The following is a 15,384-nucleotide window of genomic DNA, read 5'->3' as shown; positions in this document are numbered from 1 at the left end:
TACTGAACAACTCAGTGAGAACTTGTCTCCAAATAAAATATTTTTTAAAAGGGCTGGGAATGTGGCTCAGTGGTTAAGTACTCCTGGGTTCAACCACCAATACAAAAAAAAAAAAAAAAAAGGAAAAGGAAAAGCAAAGCAAAGCAGGTTGGTTATTGTAAATAAGAGGGAGGGGTTGGAGACAGAAGTAAAACGTATCCTGCCTCATCTAATAAGTTGCAGCTGCTACCTGTATAGCTCCAGTCAAGTTTATAGTATAGATAGTACCAGAATGTAAACCCAGAGTTGCCAACTCTACCAAAATTTGGATAGTAAGTAGAAAACCAGACCTTTACATAATATTTCCTCATTTTAATGTTGGCAATGAATTTAATTTTGTTGTAACACTGAGCAGATCAAAGTTTTCCCAGGTCTGTCTCTAGCTTCAGGTCTACCAGTTTGCAATCTATGGTGGACCTTGTCAAGCCTTTCGGCTCTCTGGCTGTATCTCCTGGAATTGTCTGTGCCTGTGGGTTCCTAGGAGTCAGCAGACTCCTTACCCCGCTTTCCTTTTAGACTTTCCAAAGAAGAAAAGAAAAGAGGAAGAGAGAGAGCAAGCTCATAGTGAACCTTTAGATGCATGCTTTATCTGATTATATATTTTATTTAATCCTCACAGAAATGATAGGGTATAGGTATAATTATCCAGACCATACAGATGGGGAAACTGTGACACAAATTCATAATTCCAGAAACTTGGGAGGCCGAGGCAGGAGGATTGAAAATTTGAGGTCAGCCTTAGCAGGAGACCCTGTCTCAAAATAAAGTAAAAAAAGTTGGACATGGCATTGCATACCTGTGATTCCGACCACTTAGGAGACTGAGGCAGGAGGATCACAAATTCAAGGCCAGCCTCAGCAATTTAGGGAGGCCCTAAGCAACTTAGACCCTATCAGAAAGAAAGAAAAGAAAGAGAGAGAGAGAGAGAGAGAGAGAGAAGAAAGAAAAGATAGAAAATAAAAAAGGGCTGAGAATGTGACTCAGTGATAGAGTGCCCTGCATTCCTACATTCAATCACCAGGACCACACACACAAAATTTGGGACTTGGGTCTAGCTCAGTGGTAGGGTGCTTGCCTAGTATTCATAAGGCCCTCATTGGATCTCCAACATTGAAAAAAGAAAAGGAAAGGAAAGAATGCCTGTAATCCCAACAGCTTGGGAGGCTGAGACAGGAGGTTTGTGAGTTCAAAGCCAGCCTCAGCAATTTAGTGAGGCCCTAAGCAACTCAGTGAGACGTCTCTAAATAAAATACAAAAAAGGGATGGGATGTGGCTCAGTGGTTAAGCGCTCCTGAGTTCAACTCCCAGTACCAAAAAAGAAAAAAAGAAAAAAAAAAAAAGAATATAAATTGCTGAAGGTCACAGAACTTGCAACTGGGATTTGAATTTATCAATTTGGATTCCAATCCCTGGATTGGCCTCCTCACCACACTTGCCTCTCCTCTGCATTAAGAAAGGCAAGTAGGAGGTGGGGAGGGAGGGGGGAAATGCAGGGGAGTGATAGTAGCCAAATTATATTGTTATACTGTGTGCTTGTATTACTATGTAATAATAAATCCCATCAATACATACAACTATAATGCACCAATTTAAAAAAGTAGAAAAAAAAAAGATAGGCAAGAATTATGTCTAAGAGAAGTCTTTTCCCATAGCAAGGGAGTGGGGTGAGGCCAACGACCTCATCTGGAGCTTCAGAGACATAGCATCATCATATTGTCACCTCTATAGAACATTTTTCCATTTTCAAAACACTTTCAATGTGGACTCTAAAAATTTACACTGGGATTATAGCTGAGTGGTAGAGCACTTGCCCATTATGTATGGCCCAGGGTTCAATCCTAATAATAATAAAAGTTGATCTTACAGAGGTTGAGAATAAAATAGTGGTTACCAGAATCTGAGAGAGCAGGGCTGAGGAAGGGATGAAGAAAGATGGATCAAAGGTTGTCTAACTGTACTAGGTTACAGTTAGACAGGAGCAATAGTTCTGATGTGCTATTGCCCAGTAGGATGACTATAGATAACAATAATGGACTGTACATTTCAAGAAGCTAGAAAAAAAGGATTTTGAAAGTCCCCCCCATGGGGAATGATGAATATATTTAACCTGATTTAAACATTACATCATGTATACATGTATCAAAACATCACATGGTAATACCACTAATATGTATGATTTTTATCTTTTTATGTGCCAGTTAAAAAATAAATGATCAGCAGTAGAGCACTTGCTTAGCATGTATAAGGCCCTGGTTTTGATCTCTAACACTGTAAAAATAAGTAAGTAAATAAATAAATAAATCTTTTAAAAAGCACTCTAACATAACTCTACCACAGAAAACCTTTTTTGGTAAGTGTTGCTATCCTCATTTTATGGAAGTAACTAAAGTTTAGCTATCTGCTCCATTACATGATGGTAAGCATGGAGCATGGGGCTTTCCAGAGGTCTGGTGAAGAGCTATTTTTTGCTGAATGTATACTGTGTCTTCAGGTTGGAGGAGGGCGAATAGGCCAAGAAGGGAAAGAAGAAAATGGGAAGCAGAGGGACCCCAGCATGGTGGGAGGCAACAGAGTGAGTGCTGGAGACCAGTTTATTGGAGAAGGCATAGGGTAGCAGCAGAGTAGGGAGGTTGGAGGCACCAGGTGCAGCCTGCCTTGACCTCCTTACCAGAATCATCTTGCAGGTGCACTGACACACTCTGCAAGTGGGCTGGAGATGGGGCTAAGAGGAGGGGAGTAGGGAGGGGTTACACGAACTCTTCCCTGGGAAGCAGAGTCTAGGAGGGCCAACCTCCCCCCTACCTACATTCTCCCAATTTTCATAACTTTTTCTTCCTTCCTTTTTTTTTTTTTTTTTTTTTTTTTTTCTGTTCTGGGGATTGAGTTCAGGGGCATTCAATCACTGAGCTACAATCCTTTGCCCATCCCTGCTTTTTAAAGATTTAAAATTTAAAAAAAAATTTTTTTTTTAGTTGTAGATGGATACAATACCGTTATTTCACTTATTTAGGGGTGGGGATATAGCTCAGTTGGTAGAGTGCTTGCCTCGCATGTACAAGGCCTTAGGTTCAATCCCAGCACCAACAAAAAAGAAAAAAAAAAAAAAAAAAAAAACACTCTCATTTATTTATATGAAGTGCTGAGGATTGAACCCAGTGCCTCACACATCTTAGGCAAGGGCTCTGCATCTGAGCTGCCACCCCAGCCCCCCAATACCTTTATTTTATTTATTTATCTTTTTATGTGGTGCTGAGGATGGAACTCAGGGCTTCACACATGCCAGGCAAGTACTCTGCCACTAAGCCACAAACCCAGCCCCTCCTTGCCCTTTTTATATTTTATTTTGAGACAGATTCTCTAATTTGCCCCGAGTGACCTCTAGTTTGATATCTTCCTGCCTCAGCCTTCCAAGTAGCTGGATTTATATCTATGTACCACTGCACCTAGCTTCCATGACCACTTTCTGCAACTCTCAAAGTATAGTTCCTGGGCTTCCCCACCCCATGGGAGGTTAGAATTGGCACATTTCAGAGCCCAGCCTGAGCTCAGCCAGCTGACACCTGCAGCCCCTGGAGAAACTGTCAGCCTCAGACTGGAGTAAATAGAACCTGTCCTACCCCAACCCCATTCCCTTCAAAGGAACTCCATTTTGGGGTGGGTCTGAGCAGAGAAACCTAAGCCTTTCCTCTTCTTTGAAGAGGGATAGCAGCAGGGCTCAGGCCAGAACCCTAACACCTCTGCCTGGTTGGGGGATGTAGGGCAGGAAAATTTCTGGGTCTGCTTAGACCCCTGCTCTGTCCCATGGAGCTGAGACCAGTTCAGGGGCAGGGTAGACACTAGCAAATGTGGCCACAGGTCTGATTGCACAAGGTACTGCCTCCTGCCAGACACGCTTGACTTGCCAAGTTCTTGTACCTCTGTTTATCTCCAGAACTTCTGAATAGTAGACAATGGAAGAGGTTGCCCAGTTCATGGAAAGACTGGGAATAGAGATACTCAGATACCATGCCATTTTCAAGATTAGGTGATGATAGCTGGGAATGGTGGCACATACCTATAATCCCAGCTGCTCAGGAGGCTGAGGCAGAAGGATTCCAAGTTTGAGACTAGCCTGGACAACTTAGTGAGATTCTGTCCCAAAATAAAACAAAAAGGACTGGAGATGAAGCTCAGTGGTAGAGTGTTTGCCTAGTGTGGGCCAGGTTCTGGGCTCTATCCCCAATACCAAAAAAAAAAAAAAAAATTTTTTTATTAGGTGATGAGCTGAGCATGGTGGCAAACACCTTTAATCCAGCAATTTGGGAGACTGAGGCAGGGGGATCTCAAGTTTGAGGTGAGCCTCAGCAACTTAGTGAGACTCTGACAGTCTTCAAAAGTGACAGCACTTTATAGTCAGACCTTTAGTCTAAGCAGCTTAGTGAGACCTGATCTCAAAATAAGAAATAAAAATAAAAAAAGGGCTGGGATATTTCACAGTGGTTAAGTACACCTGAGTTTAATTCCTGGTACCAAAATAAATAAACAAAGGAATAAATGATGAGAAGAAGGTAACTTTCATCTTGTCCACCATATTCCTCAGGGGGAAGCCAGTTGCCGTGTCATGAGAGGCTGTGTGGGGAGGCCTTGAGGTCTCTGACCCTAAGCCACCTGAGTGAACCTTCTTGCAGGCAGATGTTCTAACCTCATCAAGCCTTCAGATGACTGCAGGCCTGGCCACATCTTGGCAGCAATCTCATGAGAGATCCAGTACTGAAATTACTCAATTAAGCTACCCCTGATTCCTGACTGTGTGAGATATTTTTTATTATTTTGAATTGTTAAGTTTTGGGATGATTTGCTGTACAGCAATATATAACTAATACACCTCCTTTCTTCTTAAAGACCTGAGATGATTCCCCACCTGCTAACCCACTGAAGCCCCTGAGCTCCTTAACTTCTAAGAACCTGTCCAGGCCTCCCTCCCAGAACACTGATTTACAGATAAACTTGGAAATCCTGGGCTGTGGGGTTTAGTGCAGTGGTGGGCCATGTGTCTAGCATATATGAGGCCCTGGTTTCAATCCTCAACACTCCATTTAAAAAAAATTGAAATGGCAGATAAATTAATTCAACTCTCTGGAGAACTTAGGAGGCCCCCAAAAGGGTTAGAGGGTTAGAGGTTGTCCTCCTGATTGGAGAGTGGGATTTTGTAGGGAAGAGGTAGAACAGGCAGGAATGTCACCCTCTAGGAGAGGCCTCAAAAGAAACACCATAAGCATAAGCCATCTGCCCCCTCTTCCTTACACTCTTTATTTTCTTTCCTAGGAGGTGGAGCAACAAGGTGGTCCTGCACTCTGCTTTTGTCCCCTCCCTGTCCCTTCATGAAAGAGCATGGGGAAGTCCCTGCATAAGCCCCCGTGAGTCTTTAATGACTCCTCTCATAAGCCCAAAGGGCATAGCTTGTTATATAGTAGAAAGGAACAAAGCCACCCACAGAACTTTCCAGGAAACCCCTGCCCTATGAAAGCACGGGGCTCCCACTAAGGCTGTAGAGAGTAGGGTCCTGTGGCAGAGCTGTGCAATGTCCTTAGCAGCTGCCCTGCCCCGCAGCAGGTGGTGGGAATGATGCTTTGCAGACTTTCAAAAGAGACACCTGGACTTCATTTTAGTGTGATCATCCCTGGCAAGTGCCACAACTTCCTCCTTTCTGTACAGTTGTTGCAAAACAAGAATCACCACCACTATCTTGAGGCTCAAAACATCAGAGCACCTTATTCAGGCTTCAGAGGGGACCCCCCCTTTCCCTAAGGCTTCACAAAGAATGATGGTGTCACTTTCTCCATTCTCTGTCCCCAAGCCTCTGGTTACTATATCTCCTACCTCCACAGAGACAGTCTTCAGCCTCATGATTTGTCCTTCATGTCACGTTACACATGGCATACAGGCTCAGTGGGACAACCAAAAAGGGTACTTGTCACAACAGTGCATATGCCACCCTGTACCTCCTACTCCTGCAGGCTCCCCACCACTTGCTTTCAAAATTTTGTTCTCCTGTATAGGTTAAAGTTCCCTGACAGACAGAGCTGTCTGCAGCCAAAAATTGAGGCCCCACACCCACTGCAGGTGGAAAAAGCTCAGTCTCTGGGTGAGACTTGAGTGTGCCACGGGCTGAGACCCAGTGTGCGCTGCTAAAAAGGCCATCCGTATGGCCCAGAGGCTCTCTCCAAGAAAGAGGCACTGGCAGGCATGGAGGTCTTCAATATCATTATTGGCATAACCAGAGCAGACCTGCTTTCCCCTTCCGTAAGAGAAATTTAGACAAGTACACTGCATATGAAGAGCACTTCACAGTTTTCAAAGTACTTTTTATTATTCTGTATTTACAACCCATTGGGGGGTATTATTATCCCCCTCCCCCCTTTTTTTTCTTTTCAAAATGGATCTCACTATGTTGTCCAGGCTGGCCCCAAACTCCTAGACTTAAGTGATCCTCCTGTCTTATCCTCCTCAGCAGCTGGAACTACAGGCACATGATGGCACCCAGCCATTATCCCATTTAATAGGTGAGGAAAATGAGGCTGTGGGAGATTGGTGAGTCACATCAGCAGAACCAGAATGAGAAGCTAGGACTCCTGACTCTCATAGCTTCAGCAACTGCCAATTGCCTGGCTGCTGTTTTTCTCCCTGCCTGTGGGTCTTTGTTCACAGCCCTCTCCTTTGTCAAACTTGGATCATAACCTTGTCAGGGCCAGGGCTGTATCTCCTGAAGCAAGCAGTTCAGTTCCTCTCCGGCTGGGTGCATAGGACACGTGAGAGCTGTTGGGTGCACAGACAGTATGCATACTACAAAGCAGTGCCTGCATACCCTGGTGATCTGTGACCCGATTTATCCACTGCAGTGTGAAATCTCATAGTCGGCCCAATGACTTCCTGTGGGGTTTAACATGCAGTGACCACTGGGTGGCAGTATGTTTTCATGCCTGGGACTAGAAAAGTAGCCAGGGGTAAGGAATGTGGGGGTGGGGCAGAGGTAGAGCCTCAACCAACTGCCCAGAAAGGTTGAGAGACCCGATCTCCTCCGGGAGGGCTCTGTGTGTGTGTGTGTGTGTGTGTGTGTGTGTGTGTGTGTGTGTGTGTGTGTGTGTGTGTGTGTGTGTGTGTGTGTGTGTGTGTGTGTTGCGTACGTGCCTGTGTCCGCGCGCACGTCCGCTGAGAAGCCAGGGGGCTAAGCGCAAGTGCTGAAGTGCAGCTGAGCGTGGGGTGGGCCAGAGGCACAAAAATATCAAGGAAACCAGGGCAGCCAGCACAATGTGGGCGGAAGGACGAAGGAGAGGGCTATAGAGGCAAGAGGTGAGGGCTTTTGGAGCTTTAGAAAAATGATTACCGAGGAGAGAGAGCAAGAGAGAGACCAAGAAAGAAATACAGAGGCCAGACACAGAAAAGGGGAAGATGAGGGACATTGGCTGGGGAAAGTAGGTTAGGAGGCTGGCTGGGGTGGGAGAAGGGAGCCCCTAGAGGCCTCTAGAGGCTGGGGAGAGACAGGAACCTTTACTGGACAAGAAAGAGCCAGACTCAGGCTTGCTGCTGACAGGGAATTTATTTGGACTGAGCTGCTGAGATCTGCTGGTTGCCTCAACCCCAGGTCAGAAATGCCTTGGCTCCAGCTCGGACTCAGGCTCGGGCTCAGGCTCTAGCTCCAGCTCTGTCTCTGGTTCTTGCTCAGTTTCCTCTGTTTTGCTCTGAGACTGAGGGTGAATCTCATGCTCTAAAGCAGAAAATCTTCTGGGCCTCCACTGAGGAAAGAGATGGAAAAATGATGACAGGGGAAAAGAAATAGAAAGGATACTGAGTCCATCTATTTTTTTCCCAGTCCTCTGCCTTCTCCGTCTGTTCCAGGGCCTTCTCTCAGCCCCTTCAATCCTGCCAGGTGTAAGGAGGTCCCTACAGAAGCTTATGAAGGAAAGTGGAGGGCTGATGACAAGTTCAGGGTCCACCTTGATCATCTTCCCTGAGGAAGGTGACAGAAAGCATTCTGAGGAAGTTGAGAGAGGAAGCCAGTGGGGTGAGTATCCCTCGCTCACCTGTCTTCTCCAAAGGTGAAAGCCAAGGGCTCCAGTCACCAAAAGAAGCAATGAGAGGGTACCAAGGATGAGAAGAGAGAGATGTCCTGCCTTGAGGGCACCTGGAGCTCTCCCAGAGCGCTGGGCACCTATAGACAAAGCACAGAATTAGGGTTAGGGTCAGGGATGAGGCAGATACTGTGCCACTCTCTCATACTTTACAGATGCATTGACGTCCAGAGAGTTTCTTGTCCAGAATCGTTCCACTAATTAGTAGCAGCAATGGGTCAGGCCTGGACAAAAGCTTGAGGTCAGGTCCTGACTGGAAAGAAAAGAGCTGGGAATGGGGAGTGGCAGGAGTTGGTCTGGAAGGGTGATCAAGATGATTGCTTTGGAGTCGGGGCCATGGTATTTTGGGGCCTCAGACCTGTAGAAGACAGCTCTGGGATGTACACCACTGCTCCAAGAAGCTTCTCCCCCTGGTACAACTGGCATTGCCAGGGCTGGGAAAGGAGCCTGGCCTCTTGCAACTCCAACCAGGGTCCTGTGGAACTCCTGGATCTCCTGTCCAGGGGGCTCCACACAAAGCGCTCTTGTCCTGATGCTGGAGTCACCTCACATAGCAGTTTCCCCAGGGAGCCAGGTAACCCAAAGGATTTAGGAGTCACTGAAAAAAATTAGAGGGAAGAGATCTCTTGGGGTCCTGGCCTGCTTATAATACCGCAGGTTCAATTCCAAGTCTCAGTCGCCCTGCTCTGATTGGGCAAGGCTGGGGAAGAAGATTAGAGGTGACAGTTAAATTAATCTTGACAATGCTTTGGTCAGATGTCCCCCCTGCTCAAGAGCATTCCAGATTCCCTGTTGCCTTCAGAACATAGTTCAAACTAAAACTGGCACTAAAGGCCACACAAGCAATATTATTTCAGATTCTTTTACATTACTTTCTCCTGAAATGCTCAGATCATCAATAGCAATCAAGTAACCTGGCTTCTGATATGCCTTGCAATTGTCTCCCTTCTGTGATTTGACTCACATCAGTGCCCACTGCCTTGTGGTACCCCTACATGAATATATTCCCCTTTCTGAGTGTTTAGAAGAAAATGAACTGACCCAGTTGTGTGACTTTGAGAACATTCCTTCTCCATAAAATGGGGGTAACAATATCTCTCCAACTGAGTTGTACACAAAAGAGTTGACCTAGAAGAAGACACTGGACAGAGGAATAGATGTGCTTTGGTGACTAGATGTGGGGAAGGAGGACTCCAGGGTTATGGATGAGTGGAATTCCAATGGAGTTAATGATAGACTGAATCAGAAAGAGAATTGGTATAAGGCAATAATGGGGTTCAGGGTAAGGCTGAGGCTGAGGAGTGGATACAGTATCTAGGTAGAGATATTCATAAGGCAGGTAGATATTTGGAATTGACTCTAAGAAAGCATATTATTTGTTAGTGTATTCATTTATTCATGTAACCAATATGCATTATTAAGCACCCACTATGTGGTGCTACTCTTTAGTGGACACAGGTGAATATTGCAGATGTCGCTAATCTGTCATGGCTGATAGCTACCAGTCAATGAACACATACTTTCTGAGTACTTTTTTCTGTGTTTGTTTTATACTGTCTTAAAAAACCCTTGCTCAGTAAATATTTGCTGACCAAGGGGCTGATTTATTAACTCCTAAATCCAGGCCCTAACCCAAAGCAGAAAGAATTCTAGAAATATATTCTACCTACTTTGAATCATTCAAGCTTTTGTCACTTCTCCTAACTTCTCAGACCCTCCCACCAATTCAGAGCAGGGGAGTCCCTTAGAGAACAATGGAACATTTATTTTGTGACTCAAGGGGAGATTTTCAGTTTCTGTTCTTTATGATGGGGATGAAAAAAGAAGCCACAACTTGTGATCAGTGTCCTGCCATCATGGGGTGGATTTGCAGTGTTTGACCAGCCTTCCTCCCTGCCCAGCTCTCCAGGGGATGGGAACTGCTCCTTTCCCACCTGGGGCTAACCTGTGATGACTGCCAAAGTGATGGTGGCACTGAGCTGCTGCCCCTGTAGATGGATGTGGCAGGTGTAGGTCCCAGCCTGGGCCAGGCTCACAGCCTCTAGTTGAAGAGTGAAGTTGCCATTGTCTCCAGCCACCAGGAGGTCAGGGCCTGCCCCAGGAGGAGACCACTTGGCGATGAGGGAGGGCTGGGTTCCCACACCAGGAGGCAGGTGGCAAGGCAGTTCAGCTCTGGAACCTGCTCCAGCATACACTGTCAAGGGCACTGGAGGCTCAAGACCTGGAAAGAGAAGGAAGCCAATGTTCCAGTGCAGTGAGACTGTAATGCTGGAATTGTAGGGAATGGAGGCAGATGAGTAAAACTGGGGCTGGGTATGCAGCTCAGTGGTAGAGCACTTGCTTGGCCCTGAGTTCAATTTCCAGCACCACAAACAAAAAAGGCAGGGGACAGGCCGGGAGGTGGTGGGCTATGAAGAGGGCTAAGGAAAAAATAAGATGGATAAATTTAGGCTGCTCAGAAATCCAGAAAGTGAGCCCATCATGGTGATACATGCTAGTAATCCCAGCAACTCAAGAAGTTGAGACAGGAGGATTGCAAGTTCAAAGCCAAGTTTGAGGCCAGCATGGGCCACTTAAGCTTGACCCTGTTTCAAAATTTCAAAAAAGGCGGGTGGGTGGCTGGGGATGTAGCTAAAGGGTAAAGTGCCACTGGGATCTATCCCCAGAAACATACGGGGAGTGGGATCCAGAAAAAGTTGGACAAGTAGGAGACCAAAGGCCAGAAAATGAAGCCGATGGCCAAGAGAAAAGATGAAGGGTAGATGGCAGCTAACAGGCTACCACATGGGGCTGGGGATGCAGCTCAGTGGCATGCATGAGACTTGGGTTCGATCCCCAGTACTGCAATAAATACACTTTAAAAAGGCTGCCACAGAAGAAAGGGGTCAGACATCTAGACCCAGAGCAATCAGAAGTGATACCAGGGGCTGGGGAGATAGCTCAGTTGGTAGAGTGCTTGCCTCACAAATGCAAGGCCCGGGATTCAGTCCCCAGCACCCAAAGAAGAAGAAACATTAGCTGCTGAGAACCTAGTTTGGAGATCCATGAGTCAGTGGGGTGACAGGGGTGTGTTGGGGTAGTAATCAAGGGTAAAGGCAGATTAGAGGAGTTACCCAGAACAGTGAGGTTGTACATGATGGAGACATTGAAGCCATCATTGTAGGTAATAATACAGCCCCAGGTTCCAGAGTCCAAGGGGCTGACTTGAGGCAGGAAGAGGAAGCTTTCAGCTAAATGGTGATGTGTGGACTTCTGGACAGGGACTTGGCTTTGGCCCCGGAACCAGCGCACAGAGGCTGGACGGTCAGGGCGGCTGAAAGAGCAGTTCAAAATGACCCAGTCTGAAGTCCTGAGAGATCCTTTGGGGCTGGCAGTCACTGCAGGATAAAGAAGACTTGATCAGCCCCACTGGAAACATTTTCCAGCCCAACGGCCTAACCAAGCCGGAAGCTCCCAGAAACCGGGACCTTGTTTTTGATTTGCCTTCTCCTCCCCCAAACCTCCACTCCCTTCTAGCTCAGTAGCTGGCACCTGGAGGAGTTAAAGTGGATCACTAAGAGTCCCAGATTTCTTTAAACTGCCCCCTGCCTCCAGTTTACTTGGCATCGCCTTCCCTTTTCCTTCTCCAGATCTTGCCTGAGGATCCCCATGAAGCCCCTCCACCGCCAAGATATCTGAAATGAATCACTGTGGCCCCGCACTCTTCCCCCTTCCTGCAGAATAGGCGCCTCCCCACCTCCGCCAGGGCACTCCTATTGTGGGTGGGTAAAGGGCGGGGGGCGGGGGGAGCTCCAGGGGTGACACAGTCGGTCCACAGAGCCCTCTCCGCTTTACACGTGCTTCTCCCTGGGCACCTTCCATTCATCAATCATTCTCCCGCTGCTTCCTGTACCCGTCTGGAGGTCCTTCTGCAGGGCCTAGGGCGCTGCCTCTGCCGCAGCCCTTCCTGCCTCAGGGGAGGCGGGGAATGGGGACCCACCTCCCAGCCCCTCTCCCGCTTGTCCTGCCCCACCTACTAGAGCCCTGGCCCACGCGCAGACGGAGATGGCAGGCGAGGGTGCGGTCTCTGAGGCGCACCGCGGCGTAGTACTCGCCAGCGTCGGCTCGCAGAACCGGGCGCAGCCACAAGGAGAAGTCCCCGCGTTGGAGGCCGCGTTCCTCCAGCTGAAAACGTGGCTGCAGAGGCAGCCTCCCGCTTCGTAGGCCCCCGGGAGCCACGCTCAGCACCGTGTAGCGTTGGGACCCCATGCCCCGGGGTGAGGGCACCACCTGGCCAAAGAAGCCTTTAGCCAAGGGACGGCCTGGGGCGGGAGCAAGCAGTCCACTGGGCGAGAGAAAGAATGGAATTGAGAAATTAGGGGGTTAAGATCCCCTGGAGAAGATAGAATCCAACAATGCTTTGAGGATGAGGAAGTCCACCCCAAGAGATTTCTCGACCTCCACAGGTCCCCCCAACGCACACCAACCCCATCCCCTCTCAAGTTGGGCCGGCACCATCCACTGCTGGAGAGGTTACATACTATGGAATGCACGTGTAGGAGAGCAGCCTGTAGAGGAAGGGTAGGAGGGGTGCATGAGGGAGGGGAAGGCTGTCACTGGCTTCAGAGGAAGTGACAACTCAGGGGAAGGAACAAGACTGGCTTGGATGTTGGGCCACGTCTGGATACAGTTAGTGCTGGATTGGGAGGTTCTGTTGCCCAAGTTTAGAGTACATACCTGTCTGGTTGATGCTGCCAAGTGACCCCTCCTCTCCGCAGAAGGCCCGGGTTCTGGAGGGGAATTGTAGGTCTGCAGGGGAGGTGGGCAGGAGTCCCCTCCTGAGCCCATACCACCAGGACCTCTTTCCCAGGGTCCGGAGCCTCCACTAGGGAAGCAAAAGAGAGGCCAAGGGGAGGGAGAGGCCATGAGCCAAGAGACTTAAGAGTATAGAAGAACCTCAGTGTTTCCCAAAGGAGAAACAGGATGGAGGAAGGACTTGGGTTTCTTTTTGTCTCTTCCCTGTCAAGGAAGAGACTGATGAGAGGCTTTGGGAGTGGAAGGGCTTGCTCAAGAAAGGCATTAGAAGACTCCAGCACAGAGCTAAGGACCTCAGGATCTTTGAAGCCATGGAGAGATCCCTGCTCAGGCCCCCTCTTGTGGGTCTGGAGGTCAGCCATCCCCTGATCCCCACCTTACCTGGAGCCACCAACAGCAGTTGCAGAAGCAGCAAAACCAGGAACTGGGCCTCCCACATCTCCCCTATGACCCGGGCCAGGCTGAACCCTCCAAAAGAAGGAGGTCAGAAAAGGGGGTGGGGGTCTGAGGAACAGAAGAGAAATTCTGCAAGGAGAAAGGTAGACGGAGGAAGTTCAGAGGAAAGGAGACCACCAAGAGGGAGGCCTGAAAAGAGGGAGGAGCAATAGGCTGGATTCCAGGGGAAAGATGGCCAGATGAGGCAGGGGTAGGACACCCCAGGAATCAAACTGTGCAGTAGCAGAGAGCAGAGCAGAGGCAAGGTGGCTGTCTTGAGCTGGGATGTCGTTCTACTACTCCCAGGGCTCTGGCCCCTGTCCTTCTGCTTTCCCTCCACCCTCCCCATTGCCCGCCCCCCACACCCCAGGGCTTATGGTTTCGCTTTGCAGTGGAAAGTCTGAGGGGGTTGATTCCCAGCAGCATCACCCTCCACCTCTGTGGTAGCGTTCCCCTTGTTTACTTCCTCAGTCCTGGGTCTCCCCACCACCACCTTCTCACCCATCCCCACCCTGCAGACTCTTCCCTTTCCTAGGTATTTCACGCCCTTCTCTCCAAATATTTGAGAACTACCCACTTACCCATCTCTAAGCTACCTCCTCAGTCACAACATTCACACTTTCGTCTTCCCTCTCTGCTTTAACCTCCCAGAATTTCATTTACCCCTGTGGACCTACTCCCCAGCTATCTTTACAGTATCTTGTGGGAACAAGATGGAAATGAAACTTCACTGCACCCTACCTGACAGTTCAAGTGGGGAAGTGAATGCCAGTGTGTGTGAACAGCTACATTCTTTCTAGCCTTCATTCTATGCTTGTCACCATATGTTGTCAAATTATGTAGTCACTCGTGAAATGCCCCCCCCCACCATTGCACAGATGAGGAAACCGATTCTCAAAGAATTTTCCAGCAACTCAAGAGGAGCACAAGTTCAAAGCCAGCTTCAGCAACTTATCAAGTTCCTAAACAACTTAAGTGAGACGCTGTCTCAAATAAAGTAAAAACAGAATGGGGACATGGCTCAGAATGGGGACATGGCTCAGTGGGCAAACACCACTGGGTTCAATCCCAGTACCCACCCCCCATTAATAATTTGCCAAGATTAGGAAGTATGAAGGCAAAAGTTGTGTTTGTGTGTGGTCCTGACCGTGGGTGATTTGTGGGTGTCTTCTCATTTCCTGGTGTTGACAATGAATCAATCCCTCTTCCCTGTAAAAAGTTTCCTCAATCCACAGGTTTTGTACCGAGACGGCAAGGGTGATGTGAACTTGGAAAAACGCAAAATATTTTACCAGATCAATTTTAAGAAAAACCAAGGCAGAAGGGTTAGGGAAGGAAAGCTGAGACTCACAACTCTTGCTCCCCACCCCAGCCCAAGGAGTCCAACTGGAAGAGTTGGAGGGCAATTGACAAGGAGATAGACCTGAGAGCAAGTTCTGGAGTCTCCCCTACTTATTGGAAAGGAACTTGGTTCCTGTGTCAGGCAGAGGGCATCTTCAATGCCAGGAAGTTTTCCCTTCGGATCCTAGGAGGTTGAGACCCAGGCCTACTAGCCTCTCCCACTTCAAGGGCGGGACTTCCTGTTTCTGGGGCTGTTTCTATTTGCCTGGTTCAGCACAATAGAGCTGGTAGCTTTCCACTGGGCTCAGCAGTGTCTAGATCTTGTGTGGGTTAGCAGGGAACTGTGTGCATTGCTGGGGAGGAGCATCCCCAAGAAGCCAAACAAGACAAGTCAACTCTCAAAATAAGAGCTGGGCTTCCACTGCACCCCTGGAAGGCTGATCTTGGTGTTTTTGTTTTTTTGTTGTTGTTAGTTTTGGTACAGGGGATTGAACTCAGGGGCACTTAAGTACTGAATCACTTCCCCAGACATTTTTTGTATTTTATTTAGAGACAGGGTCTCACTGAGTTGCTTAGCAACTTACTAAGTTGCTGAGGCTGGCTTTGAAACTCGCCATCCTCCTGTCTCAGCCTTCCAAGCCGCAGAAATTACAGGCACGTGTCAGCG

The 15,384-nt window shown here is 48.1% G+C and overlaps 1 protein-coding gene and 1 long non-coding RNA gene across 4 annotated transcripts; one reads left to right on the top strand and one right to left on the bottom strand.

Annotated features, from left to right (window-relative positions):
* Positions 1 to 7,179: 7,179 nt before the first annotated feature.
* On the top strand, positions 7,180 to 11,894 carry LOC306661850. The gene is made up of 3 exons (XR_013763982.1): positions 7,180 to 7,361; positions 7,915 to 8,080; positions 11,777 to 11,894. It is a non-coding gene; the product is annotated as an uncharacterized lncRNA (long non-coding RNA).
* LAG3 (lymphocyte activating 3) lies at positions 7,597 to 15,361 on the bottom strand. Of its 3 annotated transcripts, XM_079141072.1 has the most exons (8): positions 13,323 to 15,361; positions 12,864 to 13,011; positions 12,164 to 12,471; positions 11,261 to 11,524; positions 10,093 to 10,368; positions 8,506 to 8,745; positions 8,100 to 8,227; positions 7,597 to 7,811 (listed from the first exon to the last, which is right to left on the bottom strand). In XM_079141072.1, the coding sequence occupies exons 1-8, from the start codon at positions 13,378 to 13,380 to the stop codon at positions 7,662 to 7,664; spliced, it is 1,572 nt and encodes a 523-aa protein (XP_078997198.1). In that variant the 5' UTR covers positions 13,381 to 15,361; the 3' UTR covers positions 7,597 to 7,661. The 3 variants fall into 3 exon arrangements, with proteins under 3 accessions (XP_078997198.1, XP_078997197.1, XP_078997199.1); XM_079141071.1 differs by having other exon boundaries at positions 12,864 to 15,361; XM_079141073.1 differs by lacking the exon at positions 8,506 to 8,745.
* Between the last annotated feature and the right edge of the window lie 23 nt (positions 15,362 to 15,384).

This window comes from Sciurus vulgaris, assembly GCF_902686455.1.
Source record: "Sciurus vulgaris genome assembly, chromosome: 5".
NCBI classification, from domain to species: domain Eukaryota; kingdom Metazoa; phylum Chordata; class Mammalia; order Rodentia; family Sciuridae; genus Sciurus; species Sciurus vulgaris.
Note: the sequence above shows the minus strand (reverse complement) of the source record. Positions and strands in the feature narration are given on the sequence as shown.

Excerpts from the sequence above, each read along its gene's own strand:
- LAG3 (XM_079141071.1), bottom strand. The coding sequence starts at position 13,303 with ATGGCTGACCTCCAGACCCACAAGAGGGGGCCTGAGCAGGGATCTCTC. Across the intron at positions 8,746-10,092 it reads CACTTTGGCAGTCATCACAG|TGACTCCTAAATCCTTTGGG; the intron begins GTTAGCCCCAGG and ends AATTTTTTTCAG. Across the intron at positions 8,228-8,505 it reads CCCAGAGCTGTCTTCTACAG|GTGCCCAGCGCTCTGGGAGA; the intron begins GTCTGAGGCCCC and ends CTTTGTCTATAG.